Here is a 15168-nt window from a genome sequence, read left to right as displayed (position 1 = left end):
TTCTCGGAGCTCTGAAGCAGTATTCCTTTTGCAAGTCCCAGAGTGTAACCCAGTTCCAGTTCTAGTTCTCTCTGGATGCCCTTTATGTCTAACCTAAGTTTGTGTTCTGAGGAGGTCACAGTAGCTCATGTGTTACCTGTTTGAACTGGGTCGGTTGTAAAGTGGTAATAAGCTCTAGCAATTTCCTTGGCCAGTAACAAATAACCACTCTGAATTTTACATACCTCTTGACATAAAATTGAAACAAGATTGTATAACTATAATATTTATTCTATGACATGGTAAAAACCTAGCCATTTTGACCTTTGTTCTCTATTTAATCTCATGATTTGACTCTCACAGACAATAAATACATATGTATAATATATATTATATGTATGACATATTAGTCTATTGTAACATTATTCATGTAACATAGTATGTATTATACATATAGTACATATTACATTAATGTATGTAAACATACTTAGATGTGTATATGTAAACACTTAGTACATTCTATTAATTGCAGCCTCCTTCCATGAATACTAACTCAGCAGCATATTTGAGCAATTTACATGTCTTAAATTTAAGCATTTAGATAATGGCATTAAGTTGATTAATTGGTTTTGAGTTTCTACCACATAGGAGATAGAGTTGAAAATAAAATTGTAGATAACATCCTCATTGTAATCACTCAAGGAAACTATTCTTATTATGCACATTTAATGAATTGTTTTCCAAATGAGAGAATGGATAAGCATTTTTTGATTGAATTTTAAAATATTTTATCCATTTAAGGAAGTCGTCCAATCAGCAGAATGACGAAATTATTCTATGAAATATTTAAAATACCAACCTCAAAAACAACATCCCCTTACCCCAGAGGAGTATGATTTGGGCTTTGTACCATGACCCACTGAGACTAGCTGCTTACTGACCTGTGATCCTCTTTGCTGTATTGTGAACACCTGTAAGATGGGACCTGTGACTGAATGTCTCTGTGTCCCCAGGGCAGGGTTCAGCCCTGTGTAGAGTGGGGCTCAACACAGTTTATTATCTATACCAGGGCAAGAGTACGTGAATAATGTGGTTTCCCCTTCACCTTAATGTACGCTAAGATCAAGCATTGTCAGACCAGGACCAAATGCCAGAAGTGTCCCGCTGTCAGTTCTGCTGAGGGAAGAACATTATTTAGGATCTAGAGTTATTGTCTGACAAGCTACCGGTAATGGTCATAACCAATGTTTACTAGCACTCAAGAGTTTCACTTAAACATCTCCTTCAACCTTCAACACAGCCTGTAAGGGGGTCCTTATCTCCACTGATAGCTGATGGAACAGAGACTCTGAGGTCAAGGGTCACTTCAACTTCCTCAGTTGTATATGGCTCTTCAGACCAAGTCTCTGTTGAATGCTCAAAAAAAGACTATTTTCAGATAAGCCATTGTTGCAACATTTGTGATACGTTGCATGTCTGCCCTTGTATAAGTGCATATCTGCAGTTGTATAAGCTTTTATTGTTAGTTTTTTCTTGTCCATATACTTTTTTCAGTAATGGCTTATAAGATGCTAGCATCTAAACTTATTAATGGTTGAGAGGTAAGATTATTAGGATCTCTCCCATTGCCTAGAAGAGTTTGTGTTTTTAAATATCTTTATTGGTTTGGTTTTACCATTAACTTTTCTAAGGCAAAGAATATAAGCTAGCTGATGATGTGACTACTGAATCTTTGACCTTGACATCATCCACTGGCCAGGTAATCAAAGCTCAGTTGCAATTGGACATTATCTGTTAGCCACCTAGGAATAGGTAACAGATGTGCATGGGTGTCCATTGTAGTAGTAAATCTTGTTCATATGACATTTAAATTTTAGGTAAATCTTCTTGGACATCAAAGGAAATAGGTCACAAGTTGTGCTTTTTTTTTTTTTAACCAAAAAATAAGACTTAGTGGTTCAATGAGAAGTTAAATACCTGTGATGATTCGGTGCTTGATCTGCTTGTACAGCCAGGTTGAGGTACTTGGAAAAGTAGAATAATACATTATATCAGTGCTACTGATTGATCTCAGGATCTCCAGTCAGTGATTCCTACATGCTTTTTGGAGGTCACAGTAGAAGCACAGCACCTAGAGCACGTTTTTCTACAGTCCTCCTCTCACCACTTCACAGAAAGGGCTCTCCCTGCTCTCCACAGAACTGGGCATGCCACACATGCAGAGCAAAAGGGGGCCTAGGGATGCACTAGGCTTCCCTGTTCACACAGGGCCTCAGCACTACCTGCGGTTTTCTCCACACCTTGTTTTCTGGTCTCAGAAAATCTCAGAGGGACTCTCGTTCTGTCTCTTCCATGGTGTTCCCAGGCTGTGAGGAGACTTGAACTGAGACCCCTGTGCACTGCTTCACACACAGCACTCACTACCATCCATAAGGCCTTAATTTTCTTGGGGTGGAAGAGGTAGTAGATTAAAACCCACCTCAGAGTAGATTATTATGACTTCTGTGCTCCAGTTGAATGAAATGAAAGATAATTATTAAAGGAGTTCTGTTGCCTCGGTGACTTTTCTTCATTTTTTTGTGCTGCCTCAGTTTCTTTCTCTTAATTGGTCACATTTATAGATTTTTTTTCCCCTCATGTGCCTTGATTACAGGAAGTTTGCCAGTGGTGTATACTGCTCTTGTCAATGGCTCAATGTGCTCACATATGAATTTAAAATGTCACTAAAGAAGCACTATTATTACAAAGTGGAATTCTCTCGTTTGTTTTACCACACCTGGAGGTCATGTAGCTTAATTTCAGAGTTTCATAATATCTTACATCACTATAGTAAATCACCCTCATCATCATCATCATCATCATCCATGCCTCATTTTTTAAAACCCTGACCCTGGTTAATGGAATGTGTGTGCCCAGTTGTTGACTAGAGGGTTCTTAAAGTGGATTCACTGTTTTCTTCATTCCTATTTCCCATCCCATGAAAAGCTCTCATATTTATAGATTTGTTTTTCTCCATGACTCTTCAGAATGCCTTTTTGTGGTTCCCTGCTATTATGGCAGTAATGGTTTTCCTGATGGATAATACTACCAGCAAGATATAATCACTGTTCCTTGCAGGTCACATGTGTCCCACAATCTTGAAAGTTATAGGTCTTTCTTAGCTTGTATCCATGGCAATATATGAAGCATTAAGAGTGGAGGATGTAAAGAATAAGAAATTGGCATGAATCAGGTTCTTGGCATTTGCAGATCTAAAATTCCAAGTTCCAGCTATCTGTGACTGACCCTGAAGGTCCATGATTTCACTGAGGCACAGCATGAATTAGAGTCACAGATGTTTACAGGCTGTTGTGTGGGAGTATGTCACCCAGCTAATGAGCAAACCCCGCTAACCCCCAGCTTCAGAATCTCAAGTATGATTGTTCTCCCTCATGGTTGAGCCACTTTTGATAATGCCAGGAGCTTGATTTTTAGAATCTGATGACATTCAAGTTATTTAACCTTTCTATACTCTGCTTGCCTCATCTGATTAGTGGGACTGACACAGTACCTACCTCAGAGGATTTGAGGAGAAAACTAAATGAAATGATGCATAAGTAGAGTTCAGTTCAGAGCAGCTGCATTCCCATGTGGAGACATAGACCAAGAGGCATCAGCAGTAGCCTAGTGGTCAAGCTCCAAAGCCAGTGTAATCTGAGAAGCTCTGGAGGACAGGACACTAAGGCCTCTGGAATTCCCAACTGGCCCAGATGCAGTACATAATCACAAGTGTAATCACCTAGGCCTGCAGAACCAGCAGGACGAGGGCTGCAGTAGAGGAACACAGCTCATTCCAGGTCTTGTTGGAGAGTAAGTACTGCAAGCAACCTTGCAATGACTAGTAGATATGACACATATCCTCTGGGCCTGTGCAGTTGATCCTTGCACTTCTCGTACCTCATGCTCCCACTGCTGACTTAGTCTCTGGCTGTGCAACACCTTTGGATTCTAGATACCTTGAGACCATCAGGGTTGTGTGAGGTCAGAAGGAATATTGGTGCACCAGTCTTTCTTCTCTGATCACCATCAGGCCACAGGAACCATGTCCTAGTATATCACACTAGATCAAAGTCTTTAGGGAGAAGAAATGTCCAGAATTATGAACTGGCTCTGAGCCATGCCCACCTAATCCTCTTCATTCAAGCCTCTCTCTTGTGGTGGTCTGTGTCATGATGTTCTAACAACTTGGAACTGTAAAGGTGTGGAATTGAGTGTTTTGTGGTTTCCTTGGCAGCTCTGGCCTTTCTTGCATTCCCCAAATCCCTTTGTAAATCTCAATAAATGCCCCATTGGCAGTGCCCCTGAAAATACACAACAAACACAGAAGACAGAAGTATTTGGCCAATTACTTTAATTAAGAGATCAAGCATTCTCAGTGGCTCACATAAACTAAGTTCCTCCCTTCAAGTGTCCTTGCCTGGCTGTGTGCCAACTATGCATTATGCTGGTTCAGAAGAGCATACAGGTTATTTCATAAAATTTGTCATTAAAGCTAAGGTCAGTCAAGTGTTACGCTTAGTCTAAACATCATAACTTGCTGAGAAATGCTTTTTTTCTCATTACTAATAATTTATTGAGTAAGCAAATATGAGTGTTAGGCAAGAGGATTTTGTATACAAGTATTTTTAAGTATGGTATGTGCCAAGCATGTTGGGAATATGAGAAGAAAAAATATTCTTGCCAACACCTGGCAGTTGTTCCATTCAATATGGTAGCCACTGGTGACTTGTGAACATTACAATTAAAACTTAAGGTACTGGATTTCTAATTTTACTTATATGCACTAGTTTTATCTCTCTAATGTGGCTCATGGCTGTGGCTATGGTATTGGAGGGTGCTAATACATAATGGCTCCACCTTCCCAGAGAGTTCCCTGGACCGTATTCCTTCTGGGCTGTGCAGACAGTGAATGCTGCTGAAACCTGAGAAAAGGAAAACCAGGTCACAAGAAGCAAGTGGGACAAGGAAGCCAGGCCAGAGTCATATGCTTCATCCTCCTAGATATTTTCTGCATCCCAGATGAAAAACATTCTGTTTGGCCCAGATGCTTGGCAAGACTCCTCTGTGTGGTGTGTTCTGTAAGCACGCCTAGTGCTTTTCTGAATTAGAATCTGTGATGCTTGAAGTGTACATTTTACAAACAGCTATGCTGCTGTATTGACTGTTGTCACACCAGTTTGTAGAACACAGCCTTTTACTCTGAAATGTGAAGGCCTGGCCCCAATTCCTAGGAGAGACCTTCTGGGTAAAGGAGAGGAAGAAGGGAAAAAAAAAGAGAGAGAGAAAGACCTACAGTGTGTAGAATTCCAGTGGAGAACTTTATTCTAACTGTTAACTGGAGCTTCTTTGTGTCATTTTATCTTCACTCTATTATAATGTAAAGGAATTGTGAAAACATACATTTGAATTTTTCTTCTCTGATCTGCTACTGTTTGAGTAGCACAGGGGAAAGATCACTCCCCAGAGAGTGGTGATCATCCATTCTTTTCTTGAAACAGCCATGCTGTAGTATGATGGGGCTGTGCTCATTGTCTGGTCTTTGGTCCAAGAGTTCGGTTTTTTTGTTACAGCTACAGCCAGGGCACTAAAGGTAGCCAGCTCAGCAGGACAAAACAGCTTTCAGACTTTTAAAAAATTCTTTTATATTTTGTTTTATACATTACACTTTTGTTACTTCATTGTAAAGGATTATCATTTGTTACCTTATTTAAAACCTGTTCTCTCATGACAGGTCCAATAAAAAGCTGAGAATACAGTTCAGACACACCTTCATAGGGCCACATTTTTATTTTTCTGCACCACAGATAGGATAATTTTCATGGAATGTCTTAGTTATGTTAAAGACTCACTTCACCTCAACTTTAGAATTAGAAATCATTTAAATTTTTTTTCTGATATCCTTTGTTTAAGTGTATGACAACTAGACATCATTAACAGTAAGCACTGGTATCTCTCTCACACACACACACTAAAAAGTACAAAGTAGATATAAATGTCCCCATTCTACTTGTGAGGAAACTAATCTGAGTTTAGGAGAATAAATTATAGTACTAGATTAATATGATGAGTACCATGCAGCCATTAAAAGCTATGTTGCCCTGTGCTTTCTTAATTAATTTTATAGTTTAAAAGCTATGTTGTAGACAAATATAACAGATTGGAAGGATGATCACAGTTTACATGGAGTGAGTTAAGCGGATACCAACTCCAATATTCAGTATGGTCCTGTGTGTATTTTGTGCATGTTCTCCCTTCCCTGCTCCCTTCCTCTCTCACTCCTTCCCTTCCCTACACTTCTCTTTCTCCCTCTCTTATAGCAAAAGGGTGGAAAGGCATCCAGAGTAGCAGAGGGCTAGGAAATGATCCATGAATCATGCTCACCTGTTCCGCTGCTTCCAGGGCATAAAGGAGCTGAGCCTGCTTCTGCTGCGTCAGTCCCTCCTACTCCCATCTCTGAAACTTCTCCTTGAGACCCAAGATGACAATCTGCATGCCATGGGCCTAGAGCAAATCTCAACTGTCAGCAAGGTATGCCCAGTTGAATTTACTATTTATCTTTGTTTTGTAGAAATGAATTGGCACTCATAAACAGTAACCATGGTTAATTTAAAATTACTTTATCTACAGTATTCTCTCACTAGAGAGCTGTCTCTTCTGTTCAGTCCATATGTATTTGTTTCACAAACGTTTACTGAGCCCCGCCTGTGAACCAGACTCTGGGTGCTAATACAAAGACAAGTCAGAAAGCTGTTTTTGTAGAGAAGTGGTATATTAATTCTCATGGACCAGCAGACCTTTCTGGACACTTGGAATTTGGGGGCAGGAAACTTCTAGCATCCAATGGATATTCTATCCCTGGGTATGTGTTTGGTTAGCTGCTAATTAAAGGTGAGTTCCCAGTAGGGTTTATCGGCACCTTCTGAAATCTCAAACTCATTTCCTCTGGCAACCTGAGCTGCCTCTGAAGCAGCCTTGTGGCTTGAAAATGGAGATACTGAAGTCAAGTCTTAGGGTTCCTTCCTGAGGCTTCTGTTATCATGATTAAAGAAGCTTTCTCTTCCTTTTTAAAATTTACACTTTACAAGGGCTGAGGTTGTGGCTCAGCAGTAGAGCGCTTGTCTGGCGAGACCCTGGGTCCGATCCTCAGCACCACATAAAAATAAATCAATAAAGATATCTTGTACTACTACAACTAAAAAATAAATATTATAAAAAATTCACCCTTTACAATTAGATAGCTCAGGATCATGTTTTAACAAGCTATGTTGTTTCTGAAACCCTTGTTTACAGAGATCACTTTCATTTGAACGATGTATGTACACATGCATACTTAGACACACACATACGTAACTTCACTATGCATGGATATGTGTATAATATATAACATACTTTATACACATTATCTTTTTATGTGTATAAAATATATTTTTAAACAAAAATGTGCCAGAATATCCTCTGAAGACCAGAGAGGGAAAGAGAAAGCTAGATCAGAGGTATATGTTTGCCACAGAAGACAATAAAGAGATTGATGAAATGATACCATAGATATAAAATTTTATTAATGACAAAGGATATAGAAAGTTATGTAAATGGTTATAGAAAGTAGAATATCGTTGTATTTGGAAACATTCCTTATGAACAAAATGAGAGAATTCCAGTGCTTTTAGTCACTAAGCTGTATTTTCAAAGTCAGCAAAGGTTTGGGAATGCCTCTATTGTCACTGATAATCAGTCCTGACTGAAGTAAGGAATAAGGGGCTGTCTGTTGGTAGCCCCCTTTGCCTATCTGTACATAAGTTTGGAAATTCTTATGAGATTGAGAATTATAGTGAGTTTATCATAGCCTGTTTTTTCTTTAAATGCAAGAAATCGAGAAGCAGAGCAAACTGAAGGAAGTCAGGCTGCATGTTTTCAGAGCCTTTTCCTCTCCCCACCAGCGCCCAGCGGTCTCTGTCCAGGCGCTGTCACCGGCCTTTTGGAGAGCAGGACAGTGGTGGAGTACACGTTGCCTTCCCATCCTTATCCTTTGTGGAGCTCTCCTGGTGCACTCCTGGTTCCATAGGCCAGTGGATCCATTTTCATTTTAAAGATTCTTTTTCTCAAACTCATTTGGTCACAACTAAAACTAGAACAGGGTTCTAAGCTGCTAGCTAACCTGCTTGCACAGCTCCCCTTCCCCCACACAGTGACTATCAAAATTAAAAACTAAATGGACCTCTATGGCACTTGAGCAGTTTTTACACGGCACTGGTAGACCTCACAATACTTTGATCTGAACTTATATGCTTCATGGTGGGTACTGAGACTTGTGGTTTTGAAACTAATGTGCTAACTGTGGCTATAGATTACCTGAAGTTGTCATGATAGCATAAAACCTCAGTACTCTTGGGACACAAAAATCAAAGTCACAGGTATAAATTGCTGAAAGATATCACTTACTACCATGGGACCCTTACTTTTAGGAATTCTATAATGAGACATAACTAATTTCTGTACACTAAGTTGAGTGTTCATGATAAACTAGCCCCTCTGTGCCCTTAAAATGTGTTTAACAAAAAAGCTGAGTATCTTTAGACCTTTTACATCCTCCAGAGAGCCGAACTTTTGCAGTGCTTCCCATTTTTTAAAGTATCTTTCAACTTTTTATTTTAAGATAATTTTAAATTCCATTCAATGGGAAGACGATTCCAGTGAGGTCTCCTAACACTCCTCACCCAAACGTTTCCCCAGTGGTAAAGTCTTGCATAGCTCTAATACAATTTTATGATCAGGATATTGATATTGATACTGTATCAACCTTCTCAGGATTTCACTGGTTTTGTCACATGTGAATTCATGTGTCTACCACTGTAGTCACGATTCAGAACAGTTCCTTCACAAGGATGCCTCAGACTGTCCTTCATAGCCTCAGCCACCTTCACCTGCCCTGTCTCCCAGATAGACCTTGGCAACTACTGATCTGTTCTTCATCTCTGTAATTTTGTCATTTCAAGAATGCTGTATAAATGAAATATGAAATTACTATAATTTGTCATTGCTCTCCCAACACCATTAAAGGGTCATGTTATACTTGTCTAAAAGAAGAGTTTCTGTGGGCATTTTTGCAGGACTCTTGGCTAGCTATTTTTAAATCATCTTTGGTATTGTAGTAAAAAATCTAAAACTTTTCTTTTTTAGTTTTTATTTTACTATACACTATGTCTATTAGCAGGGGGATGGAGTTCATCAATAACTTTAGTTTCTCCCTTATTGGATATTGACGGTAGCTCCTGTGGATATTAAAAGAAACAACATCTGGCAAAGGGACTCCTCTGATAGCAATTGGTCCAGTACAGTGCACAAACGGAAAGACTCCCTCTCTTGTTTGCTGATAGTGTGTGTTATTTCGCTGTTCATTATCAGATGCTGACAGCTTTATAGGTGTTTGCAGTTACAAGGATGATGCTTAAGTGCTGATGCCAGAGGTTGTACTGGCTTTTCCTCCAATAGCAGGACTCATTTCTTCCTCTAAGCTTTTCTGAAATTGCAACACCTCTGGTGAAATTGCTCAACACCCCTGGTGTTGAGCTTGTAACCTTTTACAGATGACCAACAGTCTCTTTCCTGGGCCAGAAATGCAGTGTCCTTCTTAAAGAGGATATTGTTAGTGAATAGTTAAAACCCTGTGTAGTACCGACTACTGGATTACCTGCACCAGTCTCCATAAGACTGAGAGTGCACCTTTAAGACCTTGTTCTCTCCAAGCTGGGTGCCCCTGCTGGAGTGTTCAAAACTCGCCTCTAGAATAGCCTCTGTTCAGGTGGAAGTCTCTCAGCTCATTCCATCAAAGTAAACTCCTCCAGTTTTGTAATAGTTTTGTGTACAGAAAATGTTCCAATTTCATAATTCCAAATGTGCAATGGCTTCTGCTTTCCGCTGCCACCTCCTCTTTGGTGCTGCTCAGTGACTGCCCCCACCCCATGTCCAAGGGTATCCTGGACTCCTGCCCTGCCTAGTCGGAATAATTCATGGAGTTAGAAAGGGAGTGTCACAGCACAATCGTGAACACCTCATGCAGGGGCTCTCCCTGATGCCAATGATAATTCCCTCTTTCAAGTTTCATCACTTTGCCAGGCATCGTGATAGACATATTTCTATCTTAGTGATTCTTATTCACTTCATCTTCTTAATAATCCTATAAGAAGATATTATTCTAATTTCACAGATGAGAACTAAGAGGTCACAAAGCTAGTGAGCAGCCAGAGCTGAAATCCAAATCCCAGACCTAATGTTCATCATTCTTAACCATACGCTTCTATTGAACTGGGAGAGCTGGTTACATTGGAAAAGGAATTTAGAATCCAGGAATCACTAGAGAAATGGGACTGTGGAAAGCACCTTGAAGAATGTAAGTCAGTGCTGAAAAAAAACGGGAACAGGTGGCCCAATGGTTTGCTCAGGCAGGCCTCCTTTGTCATCCTACTCCCTCGCCCAGGCTCTGCTGAGCACTCCAGGGGTTGGGTGGCTGCCACCTTCTGGGAGTTCTGTGCTGTCTTGGGTAGAGCTCATTGCACCTCTTTATCTCAAGCATGTTGACTTTAGTCCTGCCCTGGGGAGATGCCCAGAATGAGCAAGGTGCTTCCTCCAGTGGCAGACCTTCATGTATTTCATGAATATGATTCCTCCCCCTCAGATCTTGCTGTGAAGGCATCAAGAACCTGCCTCTATTATTTATGATGATGCCAGTGTCTAGGTTGGAGGAGGAACCTTAATATGATCAGAAAAGCATCTGTGAATTGACACATACAACCAAGAAACCTTCTTTTCTTTGATGCCCCCCTCCTTTTCCCAATGTCCAGCTAGCGTCTCCCTGACGGGACTCTCTTCCTCACTGGAATGCCCCCCTTGGGGCTGCCTTCTCCAGCCCAGCTATGGCTTGCACATTTTCTTTTCTGCCTTGGTGTGCTGTGACAACAGGAAGATTGGGTTGGGGTCTTAACAACCTTTCCTGGAGTCTGCTTAGTCATTTGGTGTTAACCCTAGCATCACTTGGACTACTTCTAATTGTGTCCACACCAAGCTGGGCAAAAGTGATCCAAGTGATGCAAACAACCAGGCAAGTTCTTTCCTATGTGTTTCGCAGATACCTATTGGTCTCAGACTTACCTCCTTAATGACTGTTCTTTCAGCTCTTAGAGGCTGTTTTCTCGGGCATGTCTGTCATTTAAACAGGATCATAGCAAAACCCATTACTTTCACCCACTATCATCCATCCTCACCTCTGCTCACTCTTCTTGAAGAATGAAGCTCTGCTTTCATTCTGCACAGAGGTCTCGGTGGGTCCTTCCAGTGATAGGCAGCTAACAAACTCCTTAGGTTAAGCATTTCAACCATAAACGGCACTGGTGGTTGGTTGATCTCCTTGGTGTGAACAGGTGTATCTAGCCCCTGCATGCACAGCCTGGATCTATGTGAAGTGAGCAATTAGTAGGGCATCAAATCATCATCCCTGTGCTTAAAGGCATTGCCTCTTGCAGGGACTGCCATATGAAATAACACAGTAAATAAGGTAGTGCAGAGGTGGATATGTGCACAGGACTACCAAACCAGAGCTGTCAAGCCCAGCGTCAGGTTGTGGTCCCAGAGATGGTCAAGGTTGGATTTTCAAAGATTCTCTTCCTCTTGTGGTTAGAACATAAGTCAGGTGATGTGTCCTAAGTGGTTTCAGAAGAGGTACACTATTAAATGTCATGCCAGGAGTGGAGCTGATGGCATGCTGAGAAAATAGAATCTGAATATTGCATTCAAATAAATACAAAAATTTATCTGCAGGCATTTTTTTATTCCAAGTGTACACAAGGGTTTTATGCTTTTATTTTTCTGCCATTGTAGTTGATATTTTTAATAACTTTTATTAAGTGATAGTATATGTAAAAATAAGACAAATATTCTTCCTTAAACAGTGAAATAATAATAAATAATCTTCTTTAAAGTAATTGAAATGAGGCCCTGCATGCATTATGCTACTGGGATTTCAGTTTACCTCATTACTGTAATTACTCTTAGCTTGATGTAAATCCATAAAATCAAAGATTTTAATTCAGAGAAGGTTCATTACCTATTGTTGAAAGAGGAATTAAGCAGATAACATTTTAATGGCTTGGAAGACAGTAGTGCTTTGTGCTTTAATAGATTTCTTTCCCAAGACCTGCAAAGTTTCATTTATTCTTAAAAACTAATTGGTGACACACAAAAACCCATCTCTAACGGAGATGGCCAGCAATTCCTGTCTTGTGATTTACAAATCCTTCCCCCTTCAGAATAGCCTTCATTCCTGGTTGGTTTGACTGTAATAACTTCAGCTATTTACTGAGCTTGAGCTCTGCCCCAGGCATTGTGCTAGGCACTTAAAATTGCCTCTTATCTCTGAACCTTACCATCAGTCTATTTTCTCATGTGGAGACTGGACCCAGAGAGATTGTCCTTAACAAGGTCACACAGCAGTTCAGCAAAGGTACCAGGATCAAAAGTCTGTCTTTTCACACTACCAAACTGTCTCTCACTCTAATTCAGGATTTATTTGATCAGGGGAATTAAATCAACTAATTCTTCTGGACTTGTCTCGTACTTAAACTTCCAAACAGTCCAAAAATGACAGGCTGTGTTGTCTCCCTCCAGCCCTTAAAGCACCAGTTACAGTTAGTCCAATGTTAAGGACATGTGGTTTTCCACAGATCATATACCAAAGTCAACTCCTGATTAGTTTATGAGTTAACCACTTAAAAGTCAGAAAAAAGATATATGTATTTTTACATGTTAATATACATGTTAATATAACTGAAATATATATATATATATATATATCAGTTCCTTTGAAGAATTACAACTTGTGCTTTAACAGAAAAAGTCATAAAGCAATAGATTCTTTTCTAATAATATAAAAATGTGAAACTTCTATAAACAAAATGTAACCAAAACAGAATTGTACTCAACAGACTAGGGTAGCTTGGCCAAGAGAAAATGTCACCATGAAAGTGTCATTGGAGCTGATGTGGGCTGGAGTGGAATGTTCCCTAGGTTGTAGAGAAGACACTATGGTGGGCGATAACTTGTCCTTGTACTTCTCTTAAGTCTTGCAACAGTCAGTCTGCTCATCTTCAGGCCTTGCCTTCTGGGACAAAACATGCAGGAAGAGCACATTGTATATGGTTTATAGTATAGTTGGCCTACACATTAGTTAATTGGTTTTGAAATGCCATCTCATTTTTGAGGTTCCTACAGTCAAAATTAATTAAAACAAAAACATTAAGATCCGATCACGATGCTGTTCTGTGATATTAGCGTAAACGAGAATTTCTGATATGGGTAAGAAACTTCATTTCTTTCAAAAATATGGACAATAATATAAAACAGAAAAATACAAACTAATTATCAAAGCTGTGGAAAACTACATGTAGACTAAGAAGATAAGACCAGGGAGAGAGCTAGTGTGGCCACAGAGCCTCTGAACACTTACTTAAAAGGTAGGTTGATAAGGGTTTCTTAGAGCAAGAACAGTTTAAAACCCCCTATTGGTTGTCCTGTTCATGTCATTGGGTTGCAAGATGGATTCTTGATGTGGTAGAGAAAAGGTCTTGTTCTGAAAAGATTATTTTCATGTAGATCTATACTCAATAAGAGAATTGGGTGAACAAATGTAGCCCTGATGGAAGTACACATGAGATGGTCAGCGTGGGTGTCCAGAGCACAGGCTTAACACCTAAATTCCTTATGTGTAAAACTGACAAGGAAAAGTGCCAGTTTCACAGGGTTGAATTGGGAGGACTCGGGGAGGTGATGTTTGTGCAATATTTAGCACAGCTTCTGGCACTCAGTATATGCTGATGTAGCGATGAGTCAAGCAGGGTTCTTGGTGTGTGGTAATGTCTCCTTAAGTTGAAAGGAAACCATGTCCATCATCCCCCATCTGTGACCTCCGAGATGTTCTGTCCTATGTGCATTTCTTGGAGCAGGTGCTGTTAAGCCCGGGAAAAGGTATGTATAACCGTGAAGGCAAAAGGAAGCGGCCCGGTGGAGCGAGCGTGGCTCTGGGGGGAGAGGTTCTGCCCGCCCACTCACATTCTGCTGTCGTCTTTCTTGAAGGTGAATGTCTCCAACTGTGACCAAGAGCTTCTTTCCCTGCTTCTGGACGATGGACTGTTGGTGAAGTGTGTCTCCACTCCCTTCTATCCACACCTCATCCACCACCTCCAGCAAGGGCACTGGGATGTGGAGGAGCAGGCTAAACACCTGTGGCAGGCCGGCCACGAAGCTGAAGCGGGCTCTCTCCTCCTGGCCGCCAGGGGGACTCATCCAGCCCTGAGAACTTTCAGCACAGCCCTTGGTGCCAGGCAGCACTGGGTGTAAAGCGCCTTCCCTGGCCCTCCTCTGGGGACAGAGAACATCAGAGCTGAGCGCTGTTCCCAGGGCAACACGAGCAACACCTGATTGTCTCAGTGATGTCAACAAATTTCAAATAAAGCTGTATATAAATGGTGACCAGCCTGCCAGTCTAACCTTTTTTTCTTTGTTCTGCTAAGTGATCAACATCGTCTCCTATTGACTGCCTCTTTTTTTCCTTTTTTTTGTAAGCTACCTTTTCCTGGGTAGAATGCCTTTAGCAAGGTGTCTAAAACTGTGGTTCAGGACGTTGAACATGGCGGTGGGTTGCATGAGAAAGGGAGCGAGGCTGAGGAGTGGCTGCTGTTGGGATCAGGTGCCACGGGATGGAGGAAGAATGGACCTGGATTCAAGGCAGGTTAGTTCTGTGACCTTGGGCAAAGTGTTCTACCTTTGCGAATCTTTAGTCTGTCATGTGTAAGAATAGGGTCATATTATCTATCCCACAAAGTTGAGCTTCATGCGAGGTGGTGTGGGTGAAGTTCTGTCGGACGGGGAGCCCAAGAAGTGTGAGCCCTGCTGCCCCTCGCTGCTGTTACAAGGAATTTTGACTGAAAGGCCACGGCCAGAACAAGGTCAGCATGTGAGGAGGCTGGGGCCTCCACGGTTTGTCAGCATCAACATGGTAGGGTGACACATTTTCAGGTCCATGTAACCACAGAGGGGCTGCTCCCTCTATGTAGAATAAGGACCCTGAGGTATCACTTGCTGGCACTCGCTTCCCCTGCCAAA

At 41.0% G+C, this 15168-nt stretch overlaps 1 protein-coding gene across 1 annotated transcript in view; it reads left to right on the top strand.

Annotated features, from left to right (window-relative positions):
• The window catches only part of LOC308645142 (NBAS subunit of NRZ tethering complex-like), a gene marked incomplete at its 5' end in the record, with an annotated part of 158045 nt that extends 143510 nt beyond the window's left edge, over window positions 1–14535 (top strand). The window contains 2 exon segments of the mRNA XM_081287196.1: window positions 6418–6546; window positions 14140–14535. Of these exon segments, the coding sequence (XP_081143322.1) occupies window positions 6418–6546; window positions 14140–14403 (393 nt within the window). The 3' untranslated portion in view covers window positions 14404–14535.
• Between the last annotated feature and the right edge of the window lie 633 nt (window positions 14536–15168).

Source organism: Spermophilus citellus (assembly GCF_964194105.1).
Source record: "Spermophilus citellus genome assembly, chromosome: 1".
Classification (NCBI taxonomy): Eukaryota; Metazoa; Chordata; class Mammalia; order Rodentia; family Sciuridae; genus Spermophilus; species Spermophilus citellus.
Note: the sequence above shows the minus strand (reverse complement) of the source record. Positions and strands in the feature narration are given on the sequence as shown.